This window comes from Aquila chrysaetos, chromosome 12 (assembly GCF_900496995.4).
Source record: "Aquila chrysaetos chrysaetos chromosome 12, bAquChr1.4, whole genome shotgun sequence".
Taxonomy (NCBI): Eukaryota; Metazoa; Chordata; class Aves; order Accipitriformes; family Accipitridae; genus Aquila; species Aquila chrysaetos.
The window spans coordinates 27,831,737-27,853,257 of NC_044015.1; the positions used below are offsets into that span (position 1 = coordinate 27,831,737).

Genomic DNA, 21,521 nt, shown 5'->3' on the forward strand with positions numbered 1-21,521 from the left:
TACGTTATTTACCTTTTTGCTCCACTTCTATTTTAAGCATCGGAAGAAAAATAAAAAAGTGCAAGGAAAAAAGAAAGAAGATTAACATAAATTGACTATTAATCTAAAGATTAAATTAGTAACAGACGCTAAATATAGGGAGAATAAGAACTGCACTATATCGGATAAAGAGAAACAGACAACAGGAAAACCTAGCAGGAGAGAGATTCTACGGTTACACAAGTGAACATGGATCAATCATTTTAGTAGATTAAGGAGGCAATACAGCTATGTTGGCATGTAGTTTCACTTAGTGAACCTGAATAAATAATGAATGACTTTACTAATGCATGCTATACATACTCTTCTTCTCAAAGTACAATGCTATCAAGTTGTTTTTTAAGTGACACAGTAATTTATCATATATGTGCGAGTGCACATATATATATATATGTATTATATTCATGAGGTAATTATAAATCCAAAATGCAGTTTATTAATTATATAGGTTTGTATGTGTGCTTATTAAACCTTCCCCCATCTTTGCCCCAGACATCCCTCTGCTTTTCTTTCTTATAAAGAAAGCAGCTTGCACCCTTTAGGTCTCCTTAGGCTTTATTTTATTTGTTTTCCTGAATGTTAATCTTGAGAACTTTTGTCACTTCTTAGTCTATAACTGCAAAATCAGACTAGAAGGAATAAGCAAAAACATCTAGAAAAAAGAAGCAAAAGCACAGTAAGCAAGAGGAAAAGAGAAGAAAAAATTAACATTTAGCTCATTCAGATATTCTCCAGCATCATCGATTAAGCCCGAAACAGCAAGCTAGTATGCAAGGACAGTCATACTAAGTGTTTAAAACAAATATCCATCCCGCCACCATACATGGAAAATATAAACCAAACCTGATTAACAAAGTTATATTACTATAGCAATTTTTCTCCACGGAAGTTTCAAGTAACATATTACAGGAAGACATATAGCTGAAGTCCAGCTAGTAAATATCTTTCCAATAATTATTTGCAATAAAATCTATTTCATATACTCAGTAGCCTTTGAGGTATGCTCCCTTAGTTTCATAAAATGACCTGGAAAATGACAGATGTACCAATCTGTGTAACAGTAGCTGCTGCTACCAAGGAAGTGTATCAAAACTATTTGCACAGCTATTACATTTCCAGTGTTACGGTATTATCCTGAAGAATATATTTGTATGTTTCATATAAAGTTTTGGATTTTCAGTCTCATTTAACAAAATTACATATGATTATTTTGAAAGAGTGGTATTGGCTGAGCTGATCTAGTGTTTCTTCAGGGAACAATTCCAAAACTTTATGGGGGACTAGGAGGGGGTTAATATTCTCAAAATGAGCAGTTGTTTTCCTAGCCTTTGTTCATTTATACATCTTTAGGTAAAATACTTGTTTTTCTGCAATTTGTAATTCTTGAGTTACCCGAGTAAGCAGAAGATGTATTCTGAGGTGAATTCCTGGGTTTCAGAATCAGTGTTAATGACTTTCAGATGATTCTGTTTGTGAACTTTTATGCATGAGTTTATTCCTCGCCAGAAAGCAATATTGATATTGTACCTGCTTAGAATTAGTAATAGGAGAGGGGGAAAAAAGATAGGGATAACTAAAATCATTACTGGCATATCTGCTCTGTGTGCATTGGTGTACAGCTGTACATTTTTCAGGGACAGATGGGCTTATTGAAATAAACAAATGCTGCAAAGTCCAATCAATACAGAGAGAGAATAAAACACTTTACAACTCTTTCTACTGAATTCCTGAGCCCAAAAAAGTTTTAAAATAAAAATGCACAGATGTACAAAATGGTACTTTTGATGTTCTTCTTTATAGAACGGCTGACTTCTGTTATTCAGTCAAAGTGTGAACATATATTGTGCAGCATAATTGAGAGAAATGTCAAGTACGGTACTCTCAATTTCTTTGTAATTTAACCAATAACACTCTTATTTTGGGACAAAGCAATGCCTATCAAATTTGTCTAGAATTTTAGTTTTATTGGAGATTCAACTGAGTACCTCAATAGGTTTATTTTTTTTGTCTACACTTGGAGATGCAAAAAAGAAAGCTTTTCATTAAGTACTTTCTTATGAGGGCGATGAATACAGAACCCGGAGAAAGCTCAATCAATATGTATAATCAGCAAAGCAGCTATGTATTTCTGGAGGCTAGCAAGACATAGAGGAGCTCATAAACTGCATTTTGTACAAGGGTGACACCAACTCCAGTGTGTTAAGAACTTCCAACTTTTACCACAAAACCTGGTATGATTGCTATTTGTAATCCCTCATGGACTAAAAGGTGCCACAGTGAGACATAGCAAATTTTGCAGTCTTGCAGTAACTGCAGATGAGGTTCAGAAAAAGTAAGAACCATAACTGAACTTTGGTTAGAAGTGGTGTGATCACTAAAACTGTCCCTTCCTAGACCCACAAAAGCCTATCCCACCTTCCTAACAAGTCTCTTATGCTGGGACAGCTGCTATTTGCAAACCTAATGGTTTCAGTTATTCCGTACGTTTAGATATGGAGCACTGGAACAAGTAAGGGAGAAAAAAGTTAGACTTGATAACTGGAGTTTATCAGGTGTCAAAGAAAGAGACTTGGAAAAATACCAGGATAGGCTTTGTGGGACAGGGAAGAAAGATGGTCAACAATCAAAACGACTACTGAAGCTCAATGTGGTTTGAAATCAAACTTTAAAACTTATTTTAGTAACTGGCAACCTTTTTGATGACTGCTGGTAATGACAGGTGATGCCTCGTACAGGCCTGGAATTGGGAATAGTGTCATCACTGTACATGCTGCAGTTGACAAACTCCAAAACTTACAGACTTCGAAAGACAAGAAGTATCCAGAATCCTGAGTTACGATAGACACGGAATTACATAATTCAAAGGGTAGGCCAATGCAATTGACAGTAAACAAAAATAAACATTTTAAAAGTAGAATAGCTACACGTTAGGGTACAGGGTAGGCCGCGCTGTGGCACTATACTTCAGAAAACTGGAAAAGAAAAGATTCCTGTAGATAGCAATACACAATCGGTAGAACATATCGACACTTCTCTTCCTAAAACAGCATAAAAAATCATGTTTGAACATTATTTGCATTACACTTTTTCTCTATGAGCTAGCCTACTGGAACTGGAAACGTAACCTCTTGTCATTTGACTGACCTCATGGTTTGGAATCAGATGCACTGCCCTCTTTCTGAAAATTTGGGAATGAAAATAGTGCTAAAGTAAAGGTGATATTTGTGGAACAAAACTTTGGTTAGATTGGGGTAAGACATCACTCCTCAAAAGTGGCACGAGAAGAACAGTTACCACAAGCCACCGATACTACACACAGGAGGAATGGTACTAGGGATCACTGTATGCAGTAGGCTTCCAATCCTACAAATGGTACAGAAAAAAAATCAGCAAGCAACCATTTCACAATGACACAGCAGAAATGAAGAAAAAATAGATGATCTGTGTTTGGCCTTTAACAACAGTGAAGGTTCAATGTGGTGAAGCAGTACAGAGTAGTATTTCAGTTTAAGAAGTCTAAATTTTGAAATTGTGCAGGGAACAGTATGGACAGTTTTGACATAGCTTTGCTTATGCCAGAACTCATTTCCCTCCTTTTTGGATATATACTGTCACCACAGTGTTTTTGCATCTCAGACTTGGCCTGTTTCCTGTACCAACAGAAAATGTGACTTTGGTTAAGGATTACTGCAGATCAAGAAATTCACACTTAATAATAACTTAAGGGAATGATCAGTGCACTGCTCAAATTCCATTGCAAACACAGCTATTTCTCTGTTGAGTTACGGGACGAGGGAGAAGTCACTGCAAAGAACGACCTTACAAGAAAGCAAAACCAGTTAAAAGTGTCGAATCTGCAGAACTTTTATAAACATGCATACATGTCAATGAAAAAACAACATTAATTATTGCAAGGAAATAAGAAGTATGCCTAAAGCTACTGAATTCTGGCATTAGAAAGAATATTGTACAAAACTGCTGAAGTAGCTTAACTTCAAATTTTTCTATCCCAGTATGATTTCAGTATTTACTTTGTTTTCAGTGAAAAATTCTGTTTTGGCAGCTGATTCAAGGCACAATTCATATCTTCTCTTTACACTAAAAGTGGACGTTTCTTTCTCATTCTTTTCCCCATTGCTTTTAAGAACCAAGTTTGAGTAACTTATTGATGAATTATTCATTCTGAATCTGCGTTCACTTATACTGTGCCCCCGAAGCACAAAGTCCTCTTATGATGTGCCCCAACTGGCACATTTGCCTCTGAGTGTCAGTGTTGGGTTTTGCTGTGCACCCAAAGTCACCACAACAGCAGGTAGCCTTTCAAGTAGATCATGATTAAAACTGAAGTCAATTCCTGCTTTAGAAGCCTGTGAGCCAAGCCAATTTGTCAGCAACTGGTAGCGGGCAAAAGTACAAATTTCTATCTGGCCTATTGAATAGCTAATTTGAGTTTGTTTTCTGGAAAAACAGTAGCCTTAAAAGCCAAACACTTAAGAACACAGACAGACACTTGGCCAGCATCACACCATGGCTTCCTTCCACACTTCGTGAAGCTAATTGGAGGCCCTAGTCTGCAAGTGCTCTGCATGCATAATGGGTCCGTGGGCCATAAACATATGCTTCTTTTCCATGAAACAGCACTCCAGCTTTAATTGTGAGGGCCAGAGGAAGTGAGCGAGAATAAAAAGATTATACTTACTGTAAGGAACACATTCATACTGAACTTCTAGATATTTGTATGTTCCAGGACAAGGATCAGGAAACACATCTGACCCAGTAACTACTATACACTGTGTTCGGTTGTTGCACCTGTAATGGGAAAAGCAAGCAAGCTAATTAATTTAAAATTACATTTAATTTGCAAGTTCATACTAAAGTACAATATGCAGTGCTAACTCTCTTCTCACTTGGGCAGCCCAATCCGTAGGACAACAAAGTTAATTAACACTAGATCTGTCAAAGTCCATAAATAAGCCTTCAAGACAATACTTCAGTTCAGGCTTTATACTTTCAAATCTGGAGATCAACGTTATCTAAAATGTCACTTGTTTGCACTGGTAGAGATAGCTGTCCCAAATACATAGTGATTTGATACTACTGTTCAATAAAATCAAAGCAAAATGCAAAGATGATACACAATGAAAAAATGTGTTATTCTGAGTAACGTACAATAACACAAATGAGCAATTCCTTCCATCTTTGGAGACATACATACTGCTGAATGGTTTTACATCTCAGAGAGATTTTTGTTGTGATTCAAGGAAATTATTTTGGTTGGAAGAGTTATTGTAGACAAAGAGCATTAGCATTTCCATTTTAACTATTTTAGGAGCAATTGGTGGACTCTAAGCTTCCTCTGTTAGGTTACAGGAAGAGGTAAAGAATGACCGTCTGAGGAAATAAGAAAAACAGTTAAAAAGAAGAACTGCAAGAAAATTAATTAAAATGTATTTCAGAGGAGACTAAATACTGAAACATACATATGATTTGCTTAACAATAGAAGCCAATGCATTTTGATACAAAGAACTTTATTACAATGCCTCTAACCACAAGGGTCTACTGAATTTAATGTTTTTTGAAGTTTTTAATAATAATAATTAAGAGATTTTAGACTACTATTCATTTCTCCAGGAAAAAAAAAAAAATTATAGTAGCGTGGAAGTTAAAAGTGGAAAAACAATCACTTAACCCTGAAGAGATGGTCAAAACGTAATACAGACAAAAGTCAGAAGGAAGTGGAAGAAAAAAAAGAGAAGATGGGGGAGTCTGGTGACTAAAAGAAAAAGAGCTTGGCTGATCTTCTCAGGGGTTAGTTTTGTTTGTCAGCAAACTGAATAACAGAAGTCTGAACTTAAGTAATAGCCTAGCCTTTGACTCCAGCTGTACATCAACTTCTCTATTGCCCTACCACTTCCCACACTCCCTGAATACCACATCCCAAGCTAAAATAATCTCTCTTGTATCAACGGCTTTCCACAGCTGTACATTGCCAACAGGTATAAGAATGATTCACACTACCTCATAAAAGGTAGAGCAAGCACATTTGAAGAACTCTGATATAAATCACTTTCCTTTTTATATACTAATCAAACTAGCACAGGGCTGGTCAGGACATGCTGTGCCTTTTGCTGAGTAAACTCGGCAACAACAACTCTTCTGACTTTATCAGTTAATTTCTTTTCTTTTTCCTTTTTTCTTTTTTTTTAAAGCTACTTATTTCTAGCCTCATAAGGCTCATAATTGCAGAACTAATCGGAAATAGCCAGGGATTTCTATATATATGCACAACTGTAGATACAGATAGATGGTGAGGAATTCACCGGTCACCTCTCTGCTGCTCGCGGCAGTGACTTTCCAGAGAGCACAGGCAGGTCTCCTGTACAGCTATCGCACAGGTAACGCTGCACCACTCCCAACAGCACTACTATTCAGTGCAACACCTTGCGCAGTGTATTAGAGAGTCCGGAACGAGTATGACCTATCCAATGGCTTTCAGACCCATGCTGAAGTGATGAAATGTGCACCCAACTTCCAGCGAAAATCACTGTATTGAATCTGTAATACTGAAAATGTACAATACAGCCACTTTTTTGTACTCACACAAAGGTCAAAGTGCTACTCTCGTGTGTGTCGTGTAGGAGGAGGCTGTAGAAGCAGGAGAAGGCAATATGGCCCAAAACCTCACAGGCCTCTCTATTCTAACCCCCGTATGGTGGTTTTTATGCCCCACACCTCAGGCCAGACTAACCAGCATGAGAAGACCTTGGATGTAAGATTCTGTAATTGGTTTCTTTAAATTTCTTTCTGTTTCTTCAGTGAAAACCTTATGCTGAAGCCAAAATAATTCCTACGAAAAGACTTTGTGTAGTGCATCATTCAGTATAACGGTTTCCACAGCTTTGAGTTGTATGAAAATTTCATTTTACACTTGAATGAGCAGCAATTAAGAGAGAAATATTGATTTGTTACAAAATAAAATGGATGCATATTGGGAGAAACTGCTTGAGAATGAAACTGATAAAGGCCATACTTAGCTGTGGGAAAAAAAGTTCTACTAGCAGTATTTGTAAATCTTATGAAAAAGATGGACTCTTGTTTCCCTACGAAAAGTTGTTTTTCTTCTCTTTCATTTTCCCCCAGTGAAAGATTCATAATTTTGCCATCAGTCAGGAAACTGAGAAGAACTTCATGCTAGCTTGTATTGAAAGGATGCATAATACTAATTCAGAAGAAAATGCAGTATTTTTTTTCTTTGTACAGTAAGTGCCAGTGTCAAACTTAAGGCATTGAGTGGTGTTTACAGGAAGTTGTTGACCTTCTAAAAATTTTTGACTATTGCTTCATGCAAGATTTCACCTGCTGTGCATATGGTCACCTTTTGCTCACCTTTGGCTAAAATGAAGGAGACCCCAATTCCAAAACAATGAGCTATGCCCACTGCTGCAGTACACAGTCATGCTACAAACAAAGCACACCACCACCTCCCCAAAAAGTGCAATTACTTGGCTAACTAAATGAATAGAAGGATTTGTCTTTAAGTTTTTTACACTCAAATCACAGATTTTGCTGCACTGCTGGTTGCATTTTATAAAAAGCTGAATAATTTTCATATAAGGTTCTGATTTTCATGCACTTCTAAGAGTCCAAATTAAAGACACTTGATTAAGATACTCACATTTTAAAAAGTCGACATTCAGGTAACCATTTGTTACATAGTTAGTGGTCATATTTCAATCCCAGTGAAACCTTCAAAAAGAACCCAACAGCATCTACAGCAGCTGTCAAGCCCAATTCAAGGGTTACAGAGAAGAGATGAAGAGGAAGTGGACTTTGTAGAGGTAGTTCTGAGACAAATATTTCAGGGAATTTACACTACTGCGATTTGTTCTCTGGATAAATGAAGGTCTTCTGTCTGCTGCATTGGTTTTTTTTCCCTGTAAACCCAGGGATACTAACTTCTCTGTTAGTTATTGGCCTACAGTTCTGCTGCTGCCTGCAAAGACCATTTTACAAACTGATAAAGGTTTCAGTTGAGCTTCTTTAAGACAAGAAGCACTGAATTCTGTGGTATATTGGACAAAAGATACTCCACTCTCCATAAAATAGCACTGAACAGCAGATTACCCTACATGGATATAGATTATCAAAGCTACCACATCACTGCCATAGCAGAGCTTCATGATTTTGAGAAACCTTTACACTTAGAAACACTATGCCCAATGAAAAGGATATTACACTGTTACAGCCTTCAACTCAACGCTGTGACCCATTTCAATTCCTTTTTGTAACGGGCAAGCTCTTTCTGAGTGTGGCAACTTCAAGGGATTCTCCAAAACAAGACTATAGTAGAAATAAAGTTCCTGGTGATTTGCAAAATTGGCCTAGACACTACCAGGGAAAAAAAAAAATAAAAATCCAAACCTCAGAAAACTTAACTGGCAAATAACTTGAAGTCCCTCATTCATTTTAACCAACACTATTTTTTTCTACACAATATACTATTAGTTCAGTCCTTCTATTCAAACTCTTTTAAAATTGTTCTAGTGAAGGCATGATACAAACCAGCTCTAATTTCTGCAAATTTAAGAAGTCAAATCACAAATACTTCAGTGTTTCAGTGTCTGTAATCCAGTGTTTAAGTTTTCTGTAGGTTTTAAGTACCATTTAAGTGTTCTGTAATCTACTTAACTGCATACTTCCCTAGCATATGTTAAAATATGCAAATTCAATTTGTGTACTATCTAAAAATTCATATAATCTCACACCAAGAAATGTCTTCACGTTTAAGACATTCACAATATTCACAAAGATTTATGATACGACGACTTTGTCATTTACAAGGAAATGAAGCAGATCTGCAAAGAACTCTATACAAAGTCAGTACCAGTTGATTTAAGAAAGGTAACATACGAATTAAATTTGAAACCCTAGTTAGGAAAAGACTAACTGTAGCACTGAAGGAATGATAATTCAGGTTCCTGTGCTAGCAGCGGCAAGAGTTTTCTAAGGGGAAACGTAGCAAGTATCACTGTTCTCATGAATGCAAGGAGCAACTGTCTACTCTAACACTCATTTCTTCAGTATTTTAGTATGAATGAAGAAAGGTTACGTTTTCATAATGCAGATGCATCACTTAGAGTAATCTAAAAATCAAATGGAGTGTTTAATTAACAGTTACAGTACAATGTCTGAACTCCTTTCACCTCAGGAAGAAGACTGTGCAAATGAGGAATGGCCCTTTCACATTTCAGATGAATACAGAAAAAAAAGGAAAGTAAAGCAGTTCCAGCAGGGCTGTTATCAAGTATCTTCTGCTCATGATGTAGCCATGTCCCTGCTGCATCCATCCCCTTCTGTGCTCAGCTTTAAGGACAGCTGTACTTTCCATGATAATTTGTTTGCTTTTCAACTCTAATCTTGACTTGTACAATTCCCAACAAATTGCTTTTGCTCTTTTTTTATTATCTTATGCTCATTATTGCACTTTTCCACGTGCAATGTATGGATATGAGATTCCATGTGCAATCTATTGTGTGAGGTGTTTTAATCAATAATCTTGTTCTGCTGATTAAGCAGGGGCTTCTGTTTTGGCAAGATAACATTAGCTTCTCCTGTCATGCTCCAAAAGCTATTGGGAATCTTCAGCAGATCATTAGATATGCTACAATAAAGCTTTGGTACATTCTCTTTTCTTTCTTAAATTACTTCTTCACTGTCCTATCATTCCCCGTCACCGCTGGCACTGCATTATTATTACAGCTCCCCTGAAACTTGCACTAGAGCTATGTCTCCAGGCCATAGGATGCCATTTTCAATTGAAACTTCTGCTTGAAAATATAAATTAAGGAAATTTCATTATCTCCTGCCAAGGGCCATTATTCACTACTGTTCTAAGGAAGATTAAAAATGCAGAATCTATGGACTTGAACAAATACTCCAGCATTAAAATGAAAAACACAGTGTATCATGACTGGACCACAAAGTGAAGTACTGGAATCCAAGAAGCAGATTCTGGAAAGATGTTAGCATTACATGGATCAAACCAATTGACTGAGGGAAGAGGTCATCTTTATGGGTAAAGTCACATCAGTCACATAAAGATACATACAGTTCCTTTCCAAGTGGTTCTTGCAGTTTGCAAAATTAAGGTACATAGGAAATAATGTCCACATTACAATTTATCCTTCAAATGCTTTTGTTTTGCATACATAACTTTGACAAAGATAGTAACATAAAAGAAACATCATGGTATTTTGAAAAGGATATGGGTTAATGTCTAGCCAGAAATGGGCTATCAAAATAATTTTGGGTATTCCTAATGCTGCATTTCTGTGAATGCAGTGTTTCATTCAGTAAGGTAAAACTGGCAAACACAGAAAACAGTCATGTGTACTTCACTTTAAAACGGAAAAAAAAAGATACAGTATAAAGCCATGTTTAATACATAAAATTAATTTTTAATAAATTTGTCAATACATTAAAAAAATCTGTCTTGGTATGTTCTGAAACTTTTAAGTCAGATCTGACAATATTTCTCTTTCAGCATATTGATTAAATACTTAAAAGCTAGCATGATGACATGTTCCTGAATATCGCCTGCAGCAACCTGCTTAAACAGCACTTGAAGCACGTAAACTCTGAGTTGTAGCACCACATAGTCCATATGGTGTTCTTGTTCCTTATTCACTCTGGGTGAGCTGCAGTCTGAGTAAAAGAGACAGGAATCTGGGATGACTACACTTCGCGTATTGACTTTTAACAACAGTGTATTTTAAACTGATAAATTCTTGAACCTCTTTACCCAGAGTAAATGGCTGTCTTCACATATGTATTCCTAATGGTCTGCAACTGCCACGTGAGATGTGCTTCTGCTTTTGTATGCACATTCACTAGACCTCCACTCCTGTTATTAAACTCAAAGTTACATGCGTATGAAGATGTCAGATATTACTTAAATGCTATGTTTTATTAATTTGGTCTTAGAAAGTATGTACAAAACTTACATATAAAATAGCCAGAGAACAGCGATTTTATTTTAGGGGTGTATAGATACACACATATGCACACACACATACCACAGTTGATAAAATTATTTAGAGCAATGTATTTAAATTCTGAGTTTCAAATTCACCTCACAAGAAATACATTATTACATACTGAAATCTAGTAAGTTAGCAAATTGGGCCTAACCAAAGCCTAAAAAAAGACCTGCTAAAAACACCCAGCCTTGCTATAAAGCCCTGATTTGAAGCAGCATTGGCCAACCATCACTGCAACATCCACAGCGCTCCAGCAACTGCAACAGCCGTAGCACAACCCTACCCATGCAGGAAGAGTGAGCGCACGCATCCCTACAGAGCCACACTTCCTTGAAGACAGATATATAATCCTGCAACTGGCTTCTTGAAAATCCTGGATGACACACTGGCAATTTTGCTTATTCACGTGTAAGATTTTCTAAAAATTATTTTCAAGTTAAAATCCCTAGAAGTATTATGGGCGAATGAGCAAGCAAAAAGAAAATAGCACCAATTCTACCTAGCTCAAAGGGAAAACAGATTTAGTGTGCTGTGATGGTAGTTTTCATAACCTAAGAAAAAAATGGGAGATACGCGAGCACATATGAAAGCAGAACTTGGCCATAAGAATTGTGTATAGATATTGGAGATCTTCCTGTGACTGCTAAGGCAGTAAGGCAAGCTAGAAATTGGTTTGAAAGTTCACAACCCAGCCTTGGGATTTTCTATGCACTTGGCAACGTGACCACTAGAGAAATAAACCTGGTGGCTTTGGATGAAAAATATATGGGGGGAAGAAACCTGAGAAAATTGTTTGTATTTTCTTTTTAAATGTAATATTGATGATTTGTTGAATCTTCCTAATTACTGAGTAAACATGACATAAGGAAGCTAAGTAGTGTATAATTAATACTGTAGAAGAAGGTGCACCATAGCATTGTTTCCGTTTGCCCAATAAATATGCAATAATATTTAATTGTGTTTTCTTTATACAATGTAATCTTGTGGGAGTCTAAGGGTACGCATTAAGGATGAAAACTCCAAATACACAATAAAACACAAAAGAAAATACACAACTCCCACAGGCCCTTTCTTAGGATTACCCAGTCTGATTCACTATCAATGAATGTGTATCAGACTTGTATGGAAAAGTAATTTAACAGAGTATTTCTTGCTTTCGACCTCTTCTTACAATTTTAATACATTTAGTTATGACCCATTTGCCTTTTAGTATTCATGTTCTCTAAGTTCAAAGCAGTCATTGTTAAAAAGGCGAATCTTCTCACTTACTCACATCTAAGCTATCGGAGATGTTTTTTTTCTTGTTACAATTCATCCTTGTTCCAGTACTTTGTTTATTGGTGTAAACACTATTATTATGCAGTTATTATTAACCTCAAACTGAAGCATGATATAAAACAGGGAGGGGAAAAAAGAAGAAAAAGGAAAAGGAAATGTAGATTCCAGTAGAATACATAACTCCTGACTTCTCTCAGTAATTTTTTAAGTGCTTTTATAATACCATCTTTCCATCCTCACTACTTTCTACCACATATATGAAAGGCCTACTAGAACCACCAGAGCCTGTGAGGACATGACTGTAAAGCAAGGACAGGAAAACTAGATATCAAAAGATGCAATGAGGTGTGCAAAGTGGGACAATCTCCTGGTGAGGTTTGCGTAGGTGCAAACCCAAACCTTCTAAGAGTACGAAACAGAAGAGACCTGCTTTTTAGAGAAAATGTTTCTAATGCAAGCCTGCCTGAGGAAGAAGAAATGGAAATAAAGTAATATTCATAAACTTGTCATTATTTATGTGTGAGTGTTATTTGCAAGCAAAATGCAGCATGGGATTACAGGCAGTGTATGTCTTAGTATACCAACTAAGCCAAGCAGATCCGCACTGCTGAAAAGTAATCAGTTCAAAAGATCCAATTAAACGTTTCACCATTTAGACAAAATAAATAGCCTGCAGCTATGCGTATTTACTAATGAAAACTTCAGTAGTGCAGCATTGTAACATCTGAGCAATTTATACAGATTATTCACACCGAATGAGCGCGAGTGCAGCATCACACCTTGTGGGCTGAGCAGGTTTCAGGGGAGAAGCGTAGGGTTGGGTAATAATATCAGAGCTTTATGAAGGGGCATTTATTTCTGAGGCGCAGCGCTAGAGCAGAGCGTATAGAAAATCCAAGAGAAAATCCTGAAGCACAGTGTCTGATCCTTAGGCATAATGTTGCAACAGACTTGCAGAAGAAGAGACTCCCAGGTAGAAAGCATAGGATACGAGTAAAAACCCTTTAAAACTCTTTTTTGCAGCACTGTCAATCTGTTTTATCCATGGCTTGGTGTGCAGCATATTCATAATGTAGTTAAAAGTTATGTAACTTAAGACAGCTTCTGAGTCATCATTAAATGACTAAGTTGAAGAATTACAATATTGAAAACATGTAGCTTTACCCTTCATGTTAATTTGCACAGATCTTAAATATATTTTAAAAAATCACCCACTTTAATTACTAAAATAAGGTATTTCAAATGACAGGTGTGATTTGTTACTGCAACTTCTGAAATGTAGAAGCCTTGGTACACTTTTAATGTTCATGCTTCGACTGGACCTCCAGGTCAGTTCAATGCAAATTCAGCTTGACTCACTATGGGTCTCCTGAGTTTAACACAGCTCTTCTGTTTGCAGAAATGCATATTCAACATAAATGTATCTTAGATCTAACAGGAAAGTAAGACTTACTAATTTACAGAATTGGCCACCGAGGCAAAACGATTTCATAAGGTCCTTTGGTCTCCCTCTGCAATGGACAGGATGAGGACATTTTCAAATGGGGGATGTGGCGGGGGCAACCCTAACTGAACTTTAACACATGCATTCCCCTCAAATAATTAAAAATATTATAGCCTGTATCAATTAGGAGCAATTATTTATAAAAATGTTCACCTATTGCAGTTTGCATATAGAAAAACGATCACATTTTTAACAAGGGAAATGGGAAATCGCTACGGGATGCCCTACCTAGATTAAATTAGCAAGAAACTTGTTATCAGACCATATAAAAGATACACCATAATAAGACGTGACCTTGCAGAACCTTGGAGCCAATCTGTGATTTTTTCCCCCTGTAACCCTTCCTAATTATCTGCAAAGTTACAGACCCTTTTGTGGCAGGTTATTTTTCTGTGAATAGTGAGGGGTTTTGGGCTTTTAAATATTTAATTAGTCTTCTGATATGAGAATTGTTGCACATGCCAACTGCTTCGATTTTCAAACTGTGTTCATCCTAATTATGTTCAGATTTAGATTGGTCATCCCAAACCTCTCACTCTTGTAATTATTTACTCCTTAAAGATCATTCAGCGGAGAAATATTTTTCACCCTTATGGCTCTTTCTTTCCACAAATGGCTTTTCTGGTCCGTTAATTACCCACTCAGAGGATTAGAGTTTGTAATAATGCAAGAGATCCTGCATGTAAGATGAGTTTTACAGGGTGAAAAAGAATAAATTGTTTTTTGTAAACTTGCCTGAGGGAATATCCCCCTTTTTGGGTTATAATTTTCATCAACACAGACCATGTGCCCACCACTGCCTATCTACCAATTCCACAGGGCTACGGAGTGACTCATTTCTACGGCTCAACAGAACTCAAAGCAAAATGCTGAGCAAGAGGCCAAAAGACAACTTGGTTATTTTATGAGATTTACAGAAGTGCAATCTGCTAGCGAGATGGTATGGTCCTTTTTCTCATAATTTTTAATGCTGATTTCATGGCTTTAAAGTTACATATATTTAACTGATAACTAATAATAAAATTACAACTTTTCTTATCTCATCTGCTGATTTTTTCAGAAGTGCTGTCCCTTAGTAGATCTTTAATCTACTCTGTAACAGTGGTGTCATTTCCTATTAAAATGTGTCTGAGAGTCCTCACTACAAGTACTTTCTTTTCTTCTGAGAGCAATGCCTGTCACAAAAGCACTGTTATTCATTACCCGCAGTGATGTCTGGATCTAATTATCATCTGGAAAGCTTGCAGGGCTTCCAGGTACAGGACTTCCCCTACAAAAGTATCCTTCTGCTCTAACTTGGAAAGCACAATCCCACTTTTTTGCGATTTGAAGTTGAGGGATTAAGTTACTGATTTGAGCTGGGCACTCTATGATTCCTGGACCTTCCAGTTTTAAGCCCAACAAAATTTAGGGGGCTGCTTTCATTTGCTTGTTTTTACATCTGCAAAAATCTTGTGTATTCTGCCGTTAGTTTTTACGCAAGTCAAGTAGATTCACCTCTGTAAAAAACACATCAGAAAATTCACTGGCTTGACTCTGTCAATGCACAGATAATCTTTAATTGCGTCAAAAACATTAATGATCTAATCCTTTTATCAAACTGCCTACCACTGAAGGGGTCTCATGTGCCTGCACAATTAAAACCCCCATGTTAGCCATACATAATACTGTATTACATTTGATGCAAATCCTTTTCTATTGAAATAAGCACTGGGCTGACAGCAGGAAGTGGCTGATAAGAAAGCAACAAGGCATTGCTGATGGCGTTCATGATAACTGAGCACTAACTCATATGTGTTCTGTCTACAGTACATTACCCAAAGTGCTCCTGTTTTAAATGTGACTCCAGGAGGTGTTCTTCTGCTGTACCTCTGTCACAAAGGGAGCAAAATTATCTAAGAAAGCTAAATATACAAAGTAAATGATGTTTTTCATACCCACCAGTGATGCTGGCACTAGAATAACATACTGAAGGCAGTATCAGTGCTACTACATCCTCGATGAGAAAACACCTACAGCTTCATGAGTGTAGTAGTACAGTTGAGTTCAATGCTGTTAAAAAACTCAGTAAACAGGGAAAGATTATGGGTTCAGAACTGCCACGTTATTGTTACACTTACAGCTCAGCCTAAATTAATGTATCAGAGGAAAAGGAGCACAAATTCTGAGTTACGGTGAAACAACAATTTTACAGTGCTGGAAAACTGTGTGTATTAAACAGGTTCCAAAACTGCTCCTTCATCATATAGATATATATCACAAGAAGCAAGGTATCTGAGAAGCAATGAACAGTAAGGTTAAAGATCACAGATTACTCCTAAGAAAGGAATATAGGTGCCTTTGCACATTTAACGGCAAAATACGTATCTTGCCAGATGAAACGTTATACAGCTCAGTGTCATTAAGTAGTAGTAAGACTTCTTCCTCTAAGGTGTTTGGACAGTGGTCAGGACAGCTTCCTCAATGAAATGATTCTGCTGCCTAATTTCTTTTCTTTTTCTGTTGTGTGTGTGTACGTGTTTGTGTGCATGTGTGTTAGAAGAAACTGAAATTCAAAGGTTCCGATAGCTACCATATTATAGTGAAAACCTGAAAAAAAAAATACGGCTTTCAATAGTAAATTTGTAGTAAAGATTCCACACTGCAACTGTATTATAAAGCAGGTTTGACATGGAAAAATTCTATGTGATAAGAACCTTTCCTCCTCACTGATGTGTCTACAGCAGGCTAAAAATACACTGAATACTGAGTATTTGGTCTATGTAACACTCTTAAGACTGCATTAACTTCATTGCAGTAACTTGTTTTATAGGCTCAGTTCATCATGACCTATAAAATGTTAGGCTGAAGTGCTTTAAATATCTGCTAACACCATGTGCAAGCCTGGGAGTACAAGGCACTGTGCTGTGAAGCGGCAAAGACAGTACTCTTCTGAGAAAGTAGCATGCACTCTTATGTCACTGATATAAACAGGGTAAGCATGCTAAATAATGTATGAAACAGGCAGCCAATCTTTATAGAAAACAGGAATTCTAGTTGACTTCTTTGTTTGATTTTATTTTACCAGTACAACGCTAGTTTTTAAGACTGCTTCTTAAAAAACATAGAAGTTGATGATCAAATTAAAGAACATACGTACAAACTCCTTTCATTCACAGTTATTATTTGAAAGAAAAAAATTAAGACCTCTTTCATTTGTGGCCATAACGTTTTTGCTAATTATTGTTCTGCAATATGTAGAAAATAAAATGCAAAGAGGGGAAATGCAAAGAGGGAAATTATCTATGTCTTTCAGTAATCGTGGCCCATTTATTAAGCAATTAGATTGCAATTTTATTATTAGAGAGGAAAAAAAAGAAATGCTGTAAAATACTGTTATTGCTTGTGTCTTTGATCCTTAAACTTTTTCATTTCAGCAACCTCATTAATGTCAAAATGCCATGAATATGGCCACCCCTTTTTAAACTGTATACCCTGGGCACAGGCAGAATCTATGGGATTCAATAAAGAAGTTTTTTCTTATTGAATTCAACTAAAAAGCTTAATTGAGCCACAAAGGTCAGAAGGTTCTTTTATTATAAGTAGGAGATTATTTGTTCTGTGGCAGAAGGAAATTTCCAGAATATGAGATCTGCTCATTTCTATACTACTCTGTAGCTACTTTTTAATTTTTAAACCCATGTTACTCTGCTATTCCTTTCCCCTGAATTAAACAGCTTCACTGTAATAATCTTTAAATTCTATTTCCTTTGTGTTACTAATGAAAACTTCTCACTTTCATCGCTACTGCTGACTTTATAACACTAAAAAGTACTCATACTTAGATATATTTAATTCATATTAATCTGTCTTAATTTATGATCTATACCCTGCTCTGCCCATCTTCATGTACCTTTTCCATGTAACTTCTGTTTACTAAGTGATATTCAACGGATTTCCTATAGTGCAATGAACCTTAACAGGCAGCTTTTAATTGCCTCGCATAGGAAACCACATCACTTAATACCACAGCAACAGTATAAAATAAAACTATTGCTTCTTAGACTCTAGAGCAATTAGACCTCTCGGCTATTTGGCTAACTCTGCTTCATGATACCCAGTGCAGTTAATTATATTTTTTGATGTTAATAGTCTCTGTCAGTTTCAAGCATAACTCCTCTTTGATGAATATTTAAATTATATTTGAATAAAAAAATAATCTTGGTTACATTTCATATTCAGCAGTCATCACAGTTTAATAAAGGTCTCCTCAGCAAGGGTTGAGATAAATGGCTATATGACCACATGTATAAAGTCCTAAATCAACTTATCAGATAATGTAGCTGTTTTGGCCAAGTATTATAGAGGATATATTGGGGTGGGAGGAATTAACAGGCTTCAGTTATTACTGTATTACTCCACACGAACTAAATTTGGCACAGCAATATATAAGTAAATCAGAATTTTTTAATAATAAAGTTCTGAGTGCAACTATATTTGAAAACTATATAAAAGTCATACAAATTCATCAGAGAGAACACAAAATTCAACTGAAAGGTGTTGAAGGTTAAGCAGTGTTGTCTCAGTGAAGTTCTCAGAAACATTAGTAAACTACCAAGAGAGGTAACTACATACCCAAAATATATAGTACATGATTATTTGTAGGCTAAACAGCATGCACACCTAGTAGAGACTATTTCAGAAATCAGAAAAAAACCCTGAAGAAAATCACAGGCTGAAGCATGTATTTTATATGATGCTCAAATATACAAGAAACAGCTTATAATACTTTAAAAATTATGTACACATACGTATAGTTATTTATATTTTTTTTCACCCATGAACAGCAAGCAAAGACTGATGAATATGTATATACTATCCTGCCAGGTAAGATATACACTGACTTAAGAAGAATTTGATGGTGGTTTTGCCAATGATAAAGAAAACTACTTAAATATAAGATATGAAAACACTAAATAAAATATCAAGCTACACCCTGGTAAAATAATGAATCCAATCTTTTTCGAAGTAAACTAAATCTAAATTTTAAATGTCATTAGCTGGTATCAATGGTCATTTTGTTGTTTCCTTTGTAGCTTGTCCAATGCCACGACTACAGCAATGTGCACGTGCATGCTATGTGCTTGCACATGTGTAAAGTAATTTCTTCTGCAGAAAATAATAATACAACACACTGCAGAAAGATGATCAAGTACCACTGACAGCTATTTCACCTTACCTGACTGCTGAAAACCTCGTAATATGAGGATTTGTATTTAATTTACTAAGTAATGTCACAATGGGACAACCCCATTAATAAACCCCCCTGTTTTTAATGAGTAAACTAGACCTACTACATTCATATTAAGAATTAATGATACTGAAAATGCACAATGCCAGATAAGGTTCTTCTCAGTCATGGGTATTACTGTTTTTTCCTGTAATAAAGCCAAGGACTACAGTATGCTTCATGAATATTCTAGGCTCTGTGATGATGCCTCGTTCACGAAAATAGGCTACATGTATTTCTGCTTTTTTCTTTACATTTGAGTCATAACTAAATCTTGTGACTAACACATAGAAAACAAAACAAAACAGAACAAAAATCAATCGGGTCATGGCCCGGTATTGTGAACAGCTTAGTTTAAAAATAAAGAGCATTTTAAGCTTCTGCTACATCAAAATACTCACGGGGATGACTGCCGTACTAAGACCTGCGTCTGTTTCAGAGGAGTAGAAGCCCTCATTTTCAAAGGATGCTTAAAAAAAAGGTATCTAATGTTGATAATCTTGTATGGTAAATGTTTTGCGAAGGAGTTGTCAGCAAGCTGAAACAGAAACCGCTGGCACGCCAAAGCAAAAGAAGGACCTCGTACTTACTACTGATCAGCATCAGTACTACAGCAACTCCGATGTGCATAAATTCCGAGAACGTACCTTACCCACATCAGCCTGTGCTATCCTATCGTCAACACCGGTATTTCTCTGACACAAAAAGGACAGATATGCCAGCTCTTAATGACCAGAAAGTAGAAAAAGGCAAGGTATATCTCTTATTCTGAGACACTTTTCACTACACAGTGTCTCTAGCAAAGGGAAGCAATCTTCGGCTGCAGAAGGAAAAGCAAGGGAAAAAGCAAGATAGCAGCAGGGGTCAGCAGAGCCCTTGTCTAAGACTGGCAGACCCCTGAAGTAAAGTGCGCCATTACCACAATCGCAGCCCTTTGTGAATGGCAGAGGCTAAAATCCTGCCCGGGAAAACTGTTTTAAGTCACATTAAGAAATGCAAATCTGAAGCGTGCTACAGTTTAAACACTGAATCAACCCTGGGCACTGTCTGAGGAAGCTGTTTTTGAGGCACTAAAATGCCTCTTTGTGGAAGTCTCGCCAAGGCTTGGTTTCAGCTCTGCAGTGACCCCACAGCAGGTTTTGCCTTCTACCAGCAAAGACACCCTGCACCAAGTTTGCTTGTGGCTAGACCTTTTCACTCCGATGAGTGAGATTAATCGGCAATAGGAGATTCACCCGCTATCCATCCAAGCCTGGAGTCCAGTGGAAGATTTTCTTTATTAGGGAACAGACCAAACTTGTTTTCAGTTGAAAAACGGTATTTCACACTGTATGACAATGTTTCCTCTGCAGACCCAGCAAGCAGGAACAAGACAGAGGGCTTGAGAGATGTGTCTTCTTCACAGGAGAACTCATTTTGTTTTCTTTCAAAAAAGTCTCACTCTCATTTATATATAGGATTTTTCAAAATGAGATCTTTGTTGGACATGTGAATATGTAGAAAAGAATGAACATCTCCATTCTCCCACTCTTTGGTTGGGAAGGATTAAGAAAAAAAAAAATAAAGTCGCAGGAGAAGGAATGGATACACTGCTTCCTTCAGCTTTCCCTTGATCACTCTGTGGGGCAGGAGGCACTTCACTTACATTTTGAAGACCCTTCGTTTAAGCGCAGCTGTCTTGCAGAGATGATGGACGTAACAGGTTAAGAGTATTACCATGTGAGAAAAGTTCATCGTAACAAAAACCCAAGCATGAACTCTTCACTGGTGTCGTGATGGACATGGTAATTGAAGGTACATGTGTTGGATGTGCTATAGATAGGACAGGATACGTGCAACAGAAAAAACACTCACTGCTGAAGAGGATTTATTCCTCTTTTAATCCTTTTACTTTTCTGCAGCAATGTTTTAAAAGGGAAGGGTATTTCAAAAAATTACAGTTCCCTAAGTTCATCTATTATATCTAACATACTTTTATGTTTATGCCTATGTATTATAATGAGGTTTGCTTGTTTGTGCGTATCTAAAAAGCAAAATGATACTGATTAAATATGTTTAGTAAAGATCACATAAAGCTACAATTATACCTAAACTGTAGATGAAAATAGAATTTAAAGGCCATTTCAGTGCAGGATTGATGTAACCTCCTTTCTGTTGATGAAAAATGAACTGAATATACCAACTGTGAGATTATATTTTTTACTGTGGATGTTTGCATGGTCTGCAAAGTCTGTAATTTTAAACAACTTGAGTATTTCCTCATTTTAATGATCACAACTATGCTCTCAGTATCAGAATGCAGATCAGAAGTTCCCATTTAAAAATTCAAGGTATTTTAGCCTTTATTAGGAGGGAAACAGTGTTAACTTTCTGAAGTTAACATTAATTTGG

General features: G+C 36.6%; 1 protein-coding gene across 33 annotated transcripts in view; it reads right to left on the bottom strand.

Annotated features, from left to right (window-relative positions):
- Window positions 1-21,521, bottom strand: part of ADGRL2 (adhesion G protein-coupled receptor L2) — a 393,964-nt gene that overhangs the window by 46,148 nt on the left and 326,295 nt on the right. For 26 of the 33 annotated variants that reach the window (XM_030032141.2, XM_030032143.2, XM_030032142.2 and 23 more), the window contains 2 exons: window positions 4,739-4,848; window positions 13-27 (listed from right to left, as the gene is read on the bottom strand). In XM_030032141.2, the coding sequence (XP_029888001.1) occupies window positions 13-27; window positions 4,739-4,848 (125 nt within the window). The remainder of the gene's footprint in view (window positions 1-12; window positions 28-4,738; window positions 4,849-21,521) is intronic. The other 7 variants (XM_030032161.2, XM_030032153.2, XM_030032158.2 and 4 more) reach the window with 1 other exon arrangement.